Below are 16,583 nucleotides of genomic sequence, written 5' to 3' on the forward strand. Positions count from 1 at the left end.
TCCTTCTGGAAGGTGCTCCCATCTCCACAGATTAACTCTAGAGCTCTGTCAGAGTGACCATCGGGTTCTTGGTCACCTCCCTGACCAAGGCCCTTCTCCCCCGATTGCTCGGTGGTTCCAAACTTCTTCCATTTAAGAATGAGTGAGGCCACTGTGTTCTTGGGGACCTTCAATGCTGCAGACATTTTTTGGTACCCTTCCACAGATCTGTGCCTTGACACAATCCTGTCTTGGAGTTCTACGGACAATTCCTTCGATCTCATGTGTTTGGTTTTTGCTCTGACATGCACTGTCAACTGTGGGACCTTATATAGACTCATGTCCAATGAAGTTATAGAAATATCTCAAGGATGATCAATGGAAACAGGATGCACCTGACCTCAATTTCGTGTCTCAAAGCAAAGGGTCTGAATACTTATGTAAATAAGGTATTTCAGTTTTTTATTTTTAATAAATGTGCGAACATTTACAAAAAAAACTGTTTTCGCTTTGTCATTATGGGGTATTGTGTGTAGATTGCTGAGGTTTAAAAAAAAGGAATCCATTTTAGAATAAGGCTGTAATGTAACAAAATGTGGAAAAAGTCAAGGGGTCTGAATACTTTCCAAAGGCACTGATGTATCATATAACTGTTAAGTTAACTATCTAAGATGTGCCAAATAAATCTTTCCAGAGCTCTGAGAACAGACACTCCCACTCTGTTCGCATGCGCTCGTTAGCATTTACCTAGCATCCGCTATGGGAGTTCCTTAGTACTTGTTAGCATTTTGCTAGCATTCTGGTAACTGACGTTTTTGGGGCTTTTTTTACGTTTGAAAAATAAATATTGCCCCTTGTGTGCACTGCCGGTAATATCATACAGTGGGGGGAAAAAGTATTTAGTCAGCCACCAATTGTGCAAGTTCTCCCACTTAAAAAGATGAGAGAGGCCTGTAATTTTCATCATAGGTACACGTCAACTATGACAGACAAAATGAGAAAATAAATTCCAGAAAATCACATTGTAGGATTTTTAATGAATTTATTTGCAAATTATGGTGGAAAATAAGTATTTGGTCAATAACAAAAGTTTCTCAATACTTTGTTATATACCCTTTGTTGGCAATGACACAGGTCAAACGTTTTCTGTAAGTCTTCACAAGGTTTTCACACACTGTTGCTGGTATATTGGCCCATTCCTCCATGCAGATCTCCTCTAGAGCAGTGATGTTTTGGGGTTGTCGCTGGGCAACACGGACTTTCAACTCCCTCCAAAGATTTTCTATGGGGTTGAGATCTGGAGACTGGCTAGGCCACTCCAGGACCTTGAAATGCTTCTTACGAAGCCACTCCTTCATTGCCCGGGCGGTGTGTTTGGGACCATTGTCATGCTGAAAGACCCAGCCACATTTCATCTTCAATGCCCTTGCTGATGGAAGGAGGTTTTCACTCAAAATCTCACGATACATGGCCCCATTCATTCTTTCCTTTACACGGATCAGTCGTCCTGGTCCCTTTGCAGAAAAACAGCCCCAAAGCATGATGTTTCCACCCCCATGCTTCACAGTAGGTATGGTGTTCTTTGGATGCAACTCAGCATTCTTTGTCCTCCAAACACGACGAGTTGAGTTTTTACCAAAAAGTTATATTTTGGTTTCATCTGACCATATGACATTCTCCCAATCCTCTTCTGGATCATCCAAATGCACTCTAGCAAACTTCAGACGGGCCTGGACATGTACTGGCTTAAGCAGGGGGACACGTCTAGCACTGCAGGATTTGAGTCCCTGGCGGCATAGTGTGTTACTGATGGTAGGCTTTGTTACTTTGGTCCCAGCTCTCTGCAGGTCATTCACTAGGTCCCCCGTGTGGTTCTGGGATTTTTGCTCACCGTTCTTGTGATCATTTTGACCCCACGGGGTGAGATCTTGCGTGGAGCCCCAGATCGAGGGAGATTATCAGTGGTCTTGTATGTCTTCCATTTCCTAATAATTGCTCCCACAGTTGATTTCTTCAAACCAAGCTGCTTACCTATTGCAGATTCAGTCTTCCCAGCCTGGTGCAGGTCTACAATTTTGTTTCTGGTGTCCTTTGACAGCTCTTTGGTCTTGGCCATAGTGGAGTTTGGAGTGTGACTGTTTGAGGTTGTGGACAGGTGTCTTTTATACTGATAACAAGTTCAAACAGGTGCGATTAATACAGGTAACGAGTGGAGGACAGAGGAGCCTCTTAAAGAAGAAGTTACAGGTCTGTGAGAGACAGAAATCTTGCTTGTTTGTAGGTGACCAAATACTTATTTTCCACTATAATTTGCAAATAAAATCATTAAAAATCCTACAATGTGATTTTCTGGAATATTTTTTCTCAATGTGTCTGTCATAGTCGACGTGTACCTATGATGAAAATTACAGGCCTCTCTCATCTTTTTAAGTGGGAGAACTTGCACAATTGGTGGCTGACTAAATACTTTTTTTCCCCACTGTATATCCCGGGATGGCACAAACACGGTATGAAGGTATGGAAATCTGGATACCGCCCAACCCTAGTGTGTGTGTGTGTGTGTGTGTGTGTGTGTGTTTGGGATTTCCATCTGTGCCTAGTTGGCTGTATGTAGGTCATCTTACAAACAGACTCCTTTCGTCTGAAAGCGCCGCCCCACACACACACATACATACATACATACACACAAACACATACACATACACACAAACACATATACACAAACACATATACACAGATACACTCTTTCCCAGGAGGGTCTGCGTTTCCTCTCAATATGGTAACCACATGTGCAAGAGAGTGAGAGAGAGCAAGAGAGAGAGAGAGTGGGAGACAGGGAGGGGGAGAGGGAGAGAGAAAGTGTTTTCCACATCTGTTCCTAAACGTTTTATTCTCCACTGAGTTATTGTGTTTAAAGGATTACAACATACAAGAGCATGTTGTGTCTCAACCAATGGTGGGCACAACACCAAAAAAAAATTGGGTATAAGCTACATATGCGAATATGAAAAAAATCGTAGATAATTGACGTTTAAAGGGTAGGAAGCATGAGTTTTTACTCACCAAAGTAACAACACAGTGTGGTCAAAGACTTAGTAACTTAGTTGTAGTTAGGGGTGTAAAGGTTCACAAAACCCACTGTTCGGTACGTATTGCAGTTTTGGGGTCACGGTTTGGTTAGGGATGAATGATAATTAGGTGGCCATGATGGTATGAGGGCCAGATTGGGAATTTAGCCAGGACACTGGGGTTACCACCCCTACTCTTACAATAAGTGCCATGGGATCTTTAGTGACCACAGAGAGTCAGGACACCCTTTTAACGTCCCATCCGAAAGACGGCACCCTACACAGGGCAATGTCCCCAATCACTGCCCTGGGTCATTGGGATATATTTTTTTAGACCAGAGGAAAGAGTGCCTCCTACTGGCCCTCCAAAACCATTGTCTGTTGTGACAGGATTGTTATGTTGGGCCTCAAGTTTCCACTCTGATGCTGCGTTTGTAACCATGTGGGAGGTGGGAATTTACCAGTTGTGAAGTCGTAAATACCAGTTGCATTCATGTCATTTGAACTCGTTGAGAAACGCAGGTTACCTAATGGCCAACAAGCTTTGTCAACCATAAATTAAAAGTACAGATGACATGCTTGTAAACAAATTATAGAGTTCAAAAACCACATTAATAGATTGCTTTTTCTAAATAATGTATTGTTGCATTTAATTGCTGAAAATGCTGTTATAGAGGCCATTTCTTTAGTAGGTGACATCAGAGGTCACCATGTGTGAGAAGTAAGTGCTCAGGATGATAGAAAGGTTTCCCACTAGTAATTACCAGTTTGAGGTCCATTCAAGTGTATTTTTCCCAGTTGTATGTGGTAAATTACCACTTCCATCTTGGTTACGAACGCACCATGACACTGCCTCCTTCAGTGCCAGATGCACACTTATAAAGGGGGCGTGTCTGTAGCATGGTGTGTGATGGGCTGTCACTGTTAAGTAAGTGCAACACAGGGTGCATTGGCCAATTCATTGAAAACTTCGGCTTTAGCTTATTTATATAGCGCGGGTACTACCTGTTTGCTGAAATGGGTGCAAGAGGGAAGTTTAAATGATGATGGAGGATCCTCCAATTCTAGTTTATCAACCCCACCACTCGCCATTGTACAGACATTTACATTTACGTCATTTAGCAGACGCTCTTATCCAGAGAGACTTACAGTTAGTGAATACATATATATATATTTTTTTCATACTGGTCCCCCATGGGAAACGAACCCACAACCCTGGCGTTGCAAACGCCATGCTCTATCAACTGAGCTACATCCCTGCCGGCCATTCCCTCCCCTACCCTGGACAACGCTAGGCCAATTGTGCGCTGCCCATGAGTCTCCCGGTCGCGGCCGGCTGCGACTGAGCCTGGATTCGAACCAGGATCTCTAGTGGCACAGCTAGCACTGCAATGCAGTGCCTTAGACCACTGCGCCACTCAAGAGACTATGCGCCACTCAGGAGACAGAACTAGTTCCCGGCTGCGATTTGAATTTTGATTACAACGTGTGCATAGGCTCTAGTTGTTTTAACGGAATAGCCTGAAATGTTTTTTCAGCTCAGATTTATTAAAGAGGCACTACAACGCAGCGTAGACATAGCCTATAGGCCTAGTGTTTTTATTTAGTAAAACATTTTATTTGATGTATTCATTTGGGTTCACAGTGCGGACCGAACCGAGGTCCCCGTACCGAACGGTTCGGTACAAATACGTGTACCGTTACACCCCTAGTTGTAGTCAAGATCTGGTTACCTATAACTACAAACATAGTTATGCTTTAGGGTTTTTAACATATTTATTCACTTATTTCCGGATATCTTCTAAACTACCAACAATGCCTCTGGAATATATATTATTTGGATTTATCTCACTATATCGCTATTGGATTAGCTGACTCTCCCTCGGCCGGTGAAATGGCCTCTCCTTCTGAAATGCCTTTTCTTGGCTGTTCTTTGGTAGCTAACTCAGCCGTCAATCGGTAAGTCTCCGCTCTCTCTACTTTATATTTGCTGGCTTTCTTTTGTGTTCTGTGGGTTCCTGCCTGTGCTAGACTAGTTGGTGTTGTTTGCTGGCTTACTATGTCGACTGTGGTAGTTGGCTAGCTAGGCTAGTTAGCTGGCTAGGCTAGCTAGCAGGCTAAAATAACTAACTTTAGCTGGCTGGCTTGCTGGCTAAGATAACTGCATATACCGGTAAACTTATTTGATAAATGTTTCGATGGCGTTATGTTTTTCCAAAATGTTGGTTTACTTTAATGTAGCTGTAAGCTAGGTGTTGATAGCAACTGGCTGACTCATGCAGTCACGTAACGTTAGCTGGCTGATAGGGCTACTAGGACTAACGTTAGCATGCTAGTTGGCTAGCAACGTTGCAAGCTGATTTGTAACAATAAATTCATAAAGTATTTGCTTGTAAGTTGGTTGAAAATTTTATTGAAACCAGTAGTCACGAGTGCAAACAATTTGGTTTAATTTAAAGTTATGCATTTTAAGTTATTTCTGTCAGAGTTTACATTATAGAGCAGGAATCATGAACTAGATTCAGCTGCGGCCGATTTTTTTCTTGAGCGGATGGTCGAGGGGCTTGACCATATTTAATAATTATTTGTAGACTGCAAATTGACTGCAAGAAGCGCAAACATATATAATATTTGACTAAAACAGAATAATTTCAAACCTTACTTACATTTGTATACGCTGACGTGCCTCTCTATTATGCGTGGGAATACTTAGGAACAGATTTCCAAAATTCAAATCACTTGGAGCTGATTTCGTGGTGTTTTTACAGTATTTTATGTCCAATAATGAAAATGCAAAACAAAATATATCATAAAAAATAAATAAAAAATTCACTTAGTCAGCTCATGGATTCAAACCAGCAACCTTTTGATTACTGGCCCAACACGCTTAACCGCTAGGCTACTTGCCAACCCAAGCCAGCTACCTGCTATACATGCTATACGTGCTAAAAGTCCAACCTCAAACATAAATGGAACATAGGGAATATGCTGGCTTGCCGGGTCCTCCATATTATGTCACACGCCGCAGAAACATTTTCCGGTATTCTTTGGAATTCTGATCGGTTTTATGTAATAACTTGAGAAATAGCAAAGTGAGGTGTAACTTTGCATTGGGACTGTTGATGCGTATACTAATGTAAATCCATATGTCACATGTGGTTACGTTTATGTTACCTAACCTTTAAGGTTATATATATAAAATAGTTTGACAACCCTTTTTGTAAGCTTTTAAATGACATCAATCTCAACCGTTTATCTTTTCCAGTGATGAAGACATGGATGTCTCATGGTATGGTGGGGTATGCAAAATAGGTCAACTTTGAGCACCTTTATATCTTCAATGCTTTGACATTCAGGTCCAAAAAGTCACTTTCTGAGCACTTCTACCATGGGAAAATATGTATGGAAGGTTTCGTTCAAATCAAAAGGGGTGCTGTCAAAAAGGGATTGAATTCTAATGGGTTAACCCTGACACAAAGCCACACACATCCTTTAAGATCCCAACTACTGTAGTTGCCAATATGGGATGATTGCTGTTTGTTTGCTTGTTTTAAAAGACACTTCGAGTTTGATTGAAATGGCCTAACTCTTAACAGGACAAAGCAATCAATCACCTATCACCAAGATTAGGCATAGCATAACACAGCATCACAACAACACTAAACGCAATAATGGAACACAGTTAATTACAGTGTGTGTGTGTGTGCGTGTGTGTGTGTGCACCTCTGGGGCCCTGCAGCAGCTGTTCCAGACAGCTGTATTGTGAGAAACATCTGATGAAATGTTGCATCATCTCCTGTTGTTGTGTGTGAGAGTGTCCTACAGTTTTGAGTGTATTCCATGTGGTAATGGGGAAAGGATGATGCTTAATTATTTTGAAGATGAGATTCTGTTTAATTAGTCTATGGACACGGAGAGAACCAATCTCCTGTAGTGTGTGTTTGTGTGTGTCTGTGTCTGTGTGTGTGGTGGTTCTCTGTATTCTGTCATTCTGTGTGTTGCTCCAAGCCAGATGATGTAACGGTTGCTATGTGGTTTCTAGGGGAAACACTTGAATGTAGAGGTGACAGATTGTATTCTACATCACATCTTCCTGTCTGGGTGGTGATGCCATATACTTGAGACAGGAAATTACCTCATCTCTTGACATCTGACGGAGGAGAGGAGAGAAAGGGAGTGAGCAGTTAATGCTAGTACATATCATAATATATTTGAGAATTAACACTACCAACTCAATTGTTACTTTGAATTGATCATTTTTGCTTTTGCTTTTAACCATTTAAAGGGATAATGCACTCAACAGAGTGAAAGGTAACTGCCAAAAAGAATCGAAACACTTGAGGAAATGAGGGATACTAGGTATACTGAACAAAAATATAAACGCAACTCCAACGTTGTTTTAGAGAATTTAGCAGTACGTCCAAGTGGCCTCACAACCGCAGACCACGTGTATGGCGTTGTGTGGCGTTGTGTGGGTGAGCGGTTTGCTGATGTCAACATTGTGAACAGAATGTACTATGGTGGCGGTGGGGTTATGGTATGGGTAGGCATAAGCTACGGACAAAGAACACAATTGCATTTTATCGATGGCTATTTGAATGCACAGAGATACCGTGACGAGATCCTGAGGCCTTGTCGTGCCATTCATCCGCGGACATCACATCATGTTTCAGCATGATAATGCACGGCCCTATGTCGCAAGGATCTGTACACAATTCCTGGAAGCTAAACATTTCTCAGTTCTTACATGGCCTGTATACTCACCAGACATGTAATTAATTGAGCATGTTTGGGATGCTCTGGATCAACATGTACGACAGCGTGTTCCAGTTCCCGCCAATATCCAGCAACTTCGCACAGCCATTGAAGAGGAGTGGGACAACATTCCGCAGGCCACAATCAACAGCCTGATCAACTCTATGCGAAGGAGATGTTTCACGCTGCATGAGGAAAATGGTGGTCACACCAGATACTGACTGGTTTTCAGATCCACGCCCCTACTTTAAAAAAATAAAAGTATCTGTGACCAACAGTTGCATATCTGTATTCCCAGTCATGTGAAATCCATAGATCAGGGCCTAATGAATTAATTTCAATTGACTGATTTCCTTATATGAACTGGAACTCAGTAAAAACTTTGAAATTGTTGCATGTTGCGTTTATATTTTTGTTCAGTATATATTGAAAGCATGTGCTTCCACACAGGTGTGGTTCCTGAGTTAATTAAGCAATTAACATCCCATCATGCTTAGGGTCATGTATAAAAATGCTGGGCAGGCCCTTATTTTAGCCATTATTCTGGCTACAATGGCTGTGGCCCCACAGGATGACACTGCCTCCATCCACAGGGCACGAGTGGTCACTGAATGGTTTGATGAGCATGAAAACGATGTAAACCATATGCCATGGCCGTCTCAGACACCAGATCTCAACCCAATTGAACACTTATGGGAGATTCTGGAGCGGCGCCTTAGACAGAGCTTTCCACCATCATCAACAAAACCCCAAATGATGGAATTTCTCATGGAAGAATGGTGTCGCATCCCTCCAATAGAGTTCCAGACACTTGTAGAATCTATTTTTATTTTTATTTTTTATTTCACCTTTATTTAACCAGGTAAACCAGTTGAGAACAAGTTCTCATTTACAACTGCGACCTGGCCAAGATAAAGCAAAGCAGTGCGATAAAAACAACAACACAGAGTTACATATGGGGTAAAACAAAACAAAGTCAAAAATACAACAGAAATACATATAATATACAGTGTGCAAATTTAGCAAGTTATGGAGGTAAGGCAATAAAATAGGCTATAGTGCAAAATAATTACAATTTAGTATTAACACTGGAATGATGTGCAAGAGATGATGTGCAAATAGAGATACTGGGGTACAAATGAGCAGAATAAATAACAATATAGGGATGAGGTAGTTGGGCGGGCTAATTTCAGATGGGCTGTGTACAGGTGCAGTGATCGGTAAGGTGCTCTGACAACTGATGCTTAAAGTTAGTGAGGGAGATAAGTGTCTCCAGCTTCAGAGATTTTTGCAATTTGTTCCAGTCATTGGCAGCAGAGAACTGGAAGGAATTGCGGCCAAAGGAGGTGTTGGCTTTGGGGATGACCAGTGAGATATACCCGCTGGAGCGCAGACTACGGGTGGGTGTTGCTATGGTGACCAATGAGCTAAGATAAGGCGGGGATTTGCCTAGCAGTGATTTATAGATGGCCTGGAGCCAGTGGGTTTGGCGACGAATATGTAGTGAGGACCAGCCAACAAGAGCGTACAGGTCACAGTGGTGGGTATTATATGGGGCTTTGGAGACAAAACGGATGGCACTGTGATAGACAACATCCAATTTGCTGAGTAGAGTGTTGGAGGCTATTTTGTAAATGACATCGCCGAAGTCAAGGATCGGTAGGATAGTCAGTTTTACGAGGGCATGTTTGGCAGCATGAGTGAAGGAGGCTTTGTTGCGAAATAGGAAACCGATTCTAGATTTAACTTTGGATTGGAGATTCTTAATGTGAGTCTGGAAGGAGAGTTTACAGTCTAACCAGACACCTAGATATTTGTAGTTGTCCACATACTCTAGGTCAGACCCGTCTAGAGTAGTGATTCTAGTCGGGTGGGCGGGTGCAAGCAGCGTTCGGTTGAAGAGCATGTATTTAGTTTTACTAGTGTTTAAGAGCAGTTGGAGGCTACTGAAGGAGTGTTGTATGGAATTGAAGCTCGTTTGGAGGTTTGTTAACACAGTGTCCAATGAAGGGCCAGATGTATACAAAATGGTGTCGTCTGCGTAGAGGTGGATCTGAGAGTCACCAGCAGCAAGAGCGACGTCATTGATATACACAGAGAAAAGAGTTGGCCCAAGAATTGAACCCTGTGGCACCCCCATAGAGACTGCCATAGGTCCAGACAACAGGCCCTCCGATTTGACACATTGAACTCTATCTGAGAAGTAGTTGGTGAACCAGGCGAGGCAGTCATTTGAGAAACCAAGGCTATTTAGTCTGCCAATAAGAATGCGGTGGTTGACAGAGTCGAAAGCCTTGGCCAGGTCAATGAAAACAGCTGCACAGTACTGTCTATTATCGATCGCGGTTATAATATCGTTTAGGACCTTGAGCGTGGCTGAAGTGCACCCATGACCAGCTCGGAAACCGGATTGCATAGCGGAGAAGGTACGGTGGGATTCGAAATGGTCGGTGATCTGTTTGTTGACTTGGCTTTCAAAAACTTTTGAAAGGCAGGGCAGGATGGATATGGGTCTGTAACAGTTTGGATCTAGAGTGTCACCCCCTTTGAAGAGGGGTATGACCGCGGCAGCTTTCCAATCTCTGGGGATCTCAGACGTTACGAAAGAGAGGTTGAACAGGCTAGTAATAGGCCAAGTAATATGCCAAGTAATAGGCCAAGTAATATGCCAAGGTGCATTGAAGCTGTTCTGGCTTGTGGTGGCCCACTTTATGTTGGTGTTTCCTGTATTTTGGCAGTTACCTGTATATGCTTGCTTCTACCTTTAGCTTGGCTGTTGTAGATTTTGAACTTCACATGTGGGTTATTTAGTTCATTACAGACCTAAAATAAATAGGAACTTGTTCTCAGGGTTACTCCAAAAATATTGCACACTAAAGAGCCATGTTCTACCCTCTATGTGCGTGTGTGTGGTTGTGTGTGTGTGTGTGTGTGTGTGTGAAGGGGGTTGGTGGGACAAAGAGCGTCTTGTTTTTTGGGGGGCCTGTTGGGTCCAGTCTAGGGGGCCACGGATGGGAACACTCTGCTGTGTGTGGGTTTAAGTGGTGGAAAGCTGCTGTTTGCTGAGCGAAGAGCACAGATGCTGCAGAGACTGTCTAAACACACGTCTGTTTGCCAAGTGTGTGTGCAATGTATGTGTGTGCGTGAAAATGTGTGTGAATGCGTTTGTGTGTGTGTGTTGGTGTGTGAGTGTATGTTTGTGTTTTCATATGTTATGCTCAATGAACAGCTTCATATCCCCCAGAAAAGAAGAGGGGGAGGAGGGAGGTCAGAGAGGGGGCAAAAAGAGGTCTCTCACTGTGTACTTCTCACCTACTGTGTGTGTTTGTATTTGTGTGTGTGGGGGTTTGTTTGTATGTGTTTGTGTGTGTGTGTGTGTTTAGTATGATTTACACTGAACCCAGACCTGCCTACAGCAGTCTCTACGGGATACCAATGACTTTACCAGAGAGGGGGAGGGGGGGAGATTGAAGAGAGAGAGAGAGAGAGAGAGAGAGAGAGAGAGAGAGAGAGAGAGAGAGAGAGAGAGAGAGAGAGAGAGAGAGAGAGAGAGAGAGAGAGAGAGAGAGAGAGAGAGAGAGAGAGAGAGAGAGAGAGAGAGAGAGAGAGAGAGAGAGAGAGAGAGAGAGAGAGAGAGAGAGAGAGAGAGAGAGAGAGAGAGAGAGAGAGAGAGAGAGAGAGAGAGAGAGAGAGAGAGAGAGAGAGAGAGAGAGAGAGAGAGAGATCACAGTAGAAAAATAAACACAAAAATATGTGGATTTTCCTCCATGAGGTTTTTACCTGCTGTTGTTTTGGTGTTTGTGTGTCTGTGTCCGAATCCAGGTCTCCTGCTTTATACAAGACCGTGTTAGCCTATGCGCTGCCTTGTCATTACCGCGTGTGTGTGTTACAGTGACTGACAGTGTGTATCTTTCATGCAGGTCCTGCTGAGGTCCCAATGATGTCTCCCAACGGATCAATCCCCCCTATCCACGTCCCCCCAGGATACATCTCCCAGGTAAGCTGTGTTTGTGTGTGATAAACTTGCTCTCAACTGAAACAGCCCAGAGCAGAAAGGAATGTGTTGATTATTTCAGGGTACGTTGTTGGGGGGGGTGATAGCAGCGAGGCCATTGACTGTGTGTGTTGTGGGGAGGCCACTGACTCTGTTTTGATTGGGGGAGGCCACTGAGCCAACTGAGAGCGGGAAAAAGTGTCACCCTTGCATAAACACCCACATAGAGAGAGGGGGATGGAAGGAGAGAAAGGGGGATCCTCTGCCAACTAGTTTCTGGTGGGACTTTGGCCTTGTTGTCACATAAACATGTCTGTTTTTCACGTATGGTAAGTTTGTTTTGTATAGAGGATGTGGAGGTCGGATGGGGGAGTCAGGGAGAGTGGCCTGCTATCTTTTCTCCTCTCTCTCTCTCGCTGCCTGCATGTGTGTGTATGTGTGTGTGTATGTGTGTGTGGTGTGTGTGTGTGTGTGTGTGTGTGTGTATGTGTATGTGTGAATGTGTATGTGTGAATGTGTGAATGTGTATGTGTGTGTGTGTGTGTGTATGTGTGTGTGTGTGAATGTGTGTGTGTGTGTGTGTGTGTGTGTGTGTGTGTATGATGTGTGTATGTGTGTGTATGTGTGTGTGTGTGTGTGTATGTGTGTGTATGTGTGTGTGTGTGTGTATGTGTGTGTGTGTGTGTGTATGTGTGTGTGTATGTGTGTAAGTGTGTATGTGTGTGAATGTGTGTGTGTGTATGTGTGTGTGTGTGGTGTTTTGTGTCTTATTGTGCTGCTGCAGCACTTGGAAGCGACTCTCACGGGGGAGTGTGTGTTTGCTTACTGATTGGAATGTGTGTGAATGGAATGGAATGTGTGTGTGAGAGAGTGTCTGAATGGGTGGAATTTGTGTGTGTGTCTTAAACTGGAGTTTGATCAAACCCATAGCAATTTGATATAGTGTCTTGGTTTACAAGCTACTGCCCCCCACACACTGCTCTTAATCTGTCAACTGTAGTTACCTGTAAGGGGAATCTACTACCTGGTGATGGTGGTGGTGGGTTTTACAAAACCTGCCATGTTATTTGACCATGGGGAGACCTGCTGTGTGAATACTCCAATGTGGGTTGGATTTAATTGAGTCCAGTGTTTGTGGAGCGGTATTAGATGTGTTCTATTGTGGAATTCTCCAGTAATTATAAGAATTCCTCTCCTCTCCTTCCCCTCTCCTCCCTCCCCCTCTCCCCCCAACCCAATCCTCCCCTCTCCCATCCCCCTCTCCCCTCCCCTCTCCTCCCCTTCCCCTCTCCTCCCTCCTCCTCTCCCCTCCACCCCTCCCCTCTCCCATCCCCCTCTCCTCTCCTCTCCTCTCCTTCCCCTCTCCTCCCCTTCCTCTCTCCTCCCTCCTCCTCTCCCCTCCACCCCTCCCCTCTTCCATCCCCCTCTCCCCTCTCCTACCCTTCCCCTCCACCCCTCCCCTCTCCCATCCCCCTCTCCTCCCCTTCCCCTCTCCTCCCTCTCCCCTCCACCCCTCCCCTCTCCCATCCCTCTCCTCCCCTCTCCCATCCCCCTCTCTTCCCCCCTAGGTGTTAGAAGACAACACAGGAGTGCGTCGGGTGGTCGTCACCCCCCAGTCTCCTGAATGTTATCCCCCCTCGTACTCCCCCGCTCTCTCCCCCACGCACCACCTCCCTCCCTACCTCACCCATCCCCACTTTATCCCCAACTCTCACTCCTTCTATCCCCCTGTGAGTCCTGGAGACCTTCCCCCGCACCAGTACTACCAACACCATCTCCCACCCATATATGGAGAAGGTAAGATACTCACACCACTGTCTAAGGCATGTCTATGGGCATATGAGATACTGTAGCCTATACTAGAGATATATACAGTGCATTCGAAAAGTATTCCAACCCCTTGACTTTTTCCACATTTTGTTACGTCACAGCCTTATTCCCCTCATCAATCTACACACAATACCCCATAATGACAAAGCAAAAACAGGTTTTTATAAATTTTAGCAAAGTTATTAAAAATAAAAAGCTGAAATATCACATTTACATAAGTATTCAGACCCTTTACTCAGTACTTTGTTGAAGGACCTTTGGCAGCGATTACAGCCTCCAGTCTTCTTGGTATGATGCTACAAGCTTGGCACACCTGTATTTGGGGAGTTTCTCCCATTCTTCTCTGCAGATCCTCTCAAGCTCTGTCAGGTTGGATGGGTAGCGTTGCTGCACAGCTATTTTCAGTTCTCTCTAGAGATGTTCAATCGGGTTCAAGTCCGGACTCTGGCTGGGCCACTCAAGGACATTCAGAGTCTTGTCTCAAAGCCACTCCTGGATTGTCTTGGCTGTGTGCTTAGGGTCGTTTTCCTGTTGGAAGGTGAACCTTCGCCCCAGTCTGAGGTCCTGAGCGCTCTGGAGCAGGTTTACATCAAGGATCTCTCTGTACTTTGCTCCATTCATCTTTCCCTCGATCCTGACTAGTCTCCTAGTCCCTGCCGCTGAAAAACATCCCCACAGCATGATGCTGCCACCACCATGCTTCACCGTAGGGATGGTGCCTGGTTTCCTCCAGACGTGATGCTTGGCATTCAGGCATCTTGGTTTCATCAGACCAGGCACCATTCCTACAGTGAAGCATGGTGGTGGCAGCATCATGCTGTGGGGATGTTTTTCAGCGGCAAACTCCAAGCGGGCTGTCGTGCCTTTTACTTAGGAGTGGCTTCCGTCTGGCCACTCTACCATAAAGGCCTGATTGGGGGATGCTGCAGAGATGGTTGTCCTTCTGGAAGGTTCTCCCATCTCCACAGAGAAACTCTTGAGCTCTGTCAGAGTGACCATCGTGTGCTTGGTCACCTCCCTGACCAAAGCCCTTCTCCCCCGATTGCTCAGTTTGGCCGGGCGGCCAGCTCTAGGAAGAGTCTTGGTGGTTCCAAACTTCTTCCATTTAAGAATGATGGAGGCCACTGTGTTCTTGGGGACCTTCAATGCTGCAGATATTTTTTGGTACCCTTCCCCAGATCTGTGCCTCGACACAATCCTGTCTTGTAGCTCTACGGACAATTCCTTTGACCTCATGGCTTGGTTTTGTCCACTCAGTGTATATATATACACCTAAACGATATAGCTAACTCCCTCTCTCGTCTTCCTTCTCCTCTCCCTCTCTATTCTCCTCTCCTCCCCCCACCCCCCTCCCTCTCTCCATCTCCCAGAGATAATCCCAGTCTATGGTATGTCCAGCTACATTAGTAGAGAGGAGAGCTACAGCAAGCCCCAGCCTAAGAAGATAAAGGAACAGAGACAATTGGAACGACAGAACAGACTCAACTCTCCTCCCTCCTCCCTGTACAAGTCTCTGGGCTCTAGCCACAATGGATACAGGTCAGAGAATAGTCCTGGAGTTAGAGACTAGTTTGACTAGTTAGAGACTACAGATGTACTATCTTCATTTGATCACTCTGTTGTGGCAGAGAATGTTCGTGTATTCACGGTTTAAAAAGGCTTCTAAAGTTTGTAATTTTCACTTTAAAAATGTCAGACTTTATTTGCCCTAACGAAAAATGTGTCAACCGCTACAATAATGTTCATTAATTATAATCCACATAATCATTCACATTTCCTGTTGCTGTAGGATTGTTTTCCTGCTGTGAGAAACTGGTCAAATTAAGATTGCAGATCTGTAGTTACAGTACTACTTAAACACTAAAGCAATACTAGTTAGAGACTAGAGACTAGTTACTGACTATCTCTACAAGTGTGAAGAGACTAGCCTTATAATTACAGACAAGTTACAGACTAGTTATAGACTAGTTAATAGTTTAGACTAGTTACTAGTTTTACTAGTGATCAACTTGATCTACAAGTCTGAGATCTATAGCCATAATGCATACAGAAGAAACACTATAGACAAGTTACAAACTTTGACCAGACATTGTTTTCCTATGGAAGTTACAAACTTTGACCAGACATTGTTTTCCTATGGAAGTTACAGACTTTGACCAGACATTGTTTTCCTATGGAAGTTACAGACTTTGACCAGACATTGTTTTCCTATGGAAGTTATAGACTTTGACCAGACATTGTTTTCCTATGGAAGTTACAGACTTTGACCAGACATGGTTTTCCTATGGAAGTTACAGACTTTGACCAGACATTGTTTTCCTATGGAAGGATGAAGTTGTCGAAAACACATGCAAACTATTTGAATCTGTATTTTAAGAGTGTTGGGTCTATTTTCATTGTAAAATTCTACTGAGATGCTTTCCATGCAGTTTTTGTCAATAAAGTTTGGTTGTATTTGATTGGTTACAGCGGGAAGAGCCACGTCCCTACGCTGGGGTCGTTGGGGTCAATGGGCGGAGCTAATAGTCCGGGAGGGAAGAAGCCGGAACGACGACAGCTACGGAGCAGCCCAAGGAGCAACGAGCCAGACACACACACACACTCACCGCAAGGTAAACACACACACGCACATGCACACACACACACACACACACACACACACACACACACACACACACACACACACACACACACACACAGAGATAAGTGAATACTCTTCAGATGTCTCTCCCTCTTTTCTTCTCAATGAAAGAGAGAAAAAGAGGAATGGATGAATGGTGCCTTACTGAGGTGGAGAGGAGAGGTGGAAAGGGAGGGAGGGGGGAGAAAGGGGGTTGTCTAGGTAACCACATAGCTGAGTCTGTTCCGAGACCTATCGGTTTCTCCCTCTACAATACTGGCCTTGTCTGGGAGAGGGGGGGGGGGGGTGTAGGATAGGAGAGAGGAGAGGAGAGGTA

The 16,583-nt window shown here is 44.3% G+C and overlaps 1 protein-coding gene across 2 annotated transcripts in view; it reads left to right on the forward strand.

Moving 5' to 3' along the window:
- Nucleotides 1-16,583, forward strand: part of fndc3ba (fibronectin type III domain containing 3Ba) — a 93,843-nt gene that overhangs the window by 39,655 nt on the left and 37,605 nt on the right. For both annotated transcript variants that reach the window (XM_041904317.2, XM_041904318.2), the window contains exons 4-7: nt 11,723-11,799; nt 13,365-13,593; nt 14,997-15,165; nt 16,096-16,238. In XM_041904317.2, coding sequence (XP_041760251.2) covers nt 11,723-11,799; nt 13,365-13,593; nt 14,997-15,165; nt 16,096-16,238 — 618 coding nt within the window. The remainder of the gene's footprint in view (nt 1-11,722; nt 11,800-13,364; nt 13,594-14,996; nt 15,166-16,095; nt 16,239-16,583) is intronic.

This window comes from Coregonus clupeaformis, chromosome 26 (assembly GCF_020615455.1).
Source record: "Coregonus clupeaformis isolate EN_2021a chromosome 26, ASM2061545v1, whole genome shotgun sequence".
Lineage (NCBI taxonomy): Eukaryota > Metazoa > Chordata > Actinopteri > Salmoniformes > Salmonidae > Coregonus > Coregonus clupeaformis.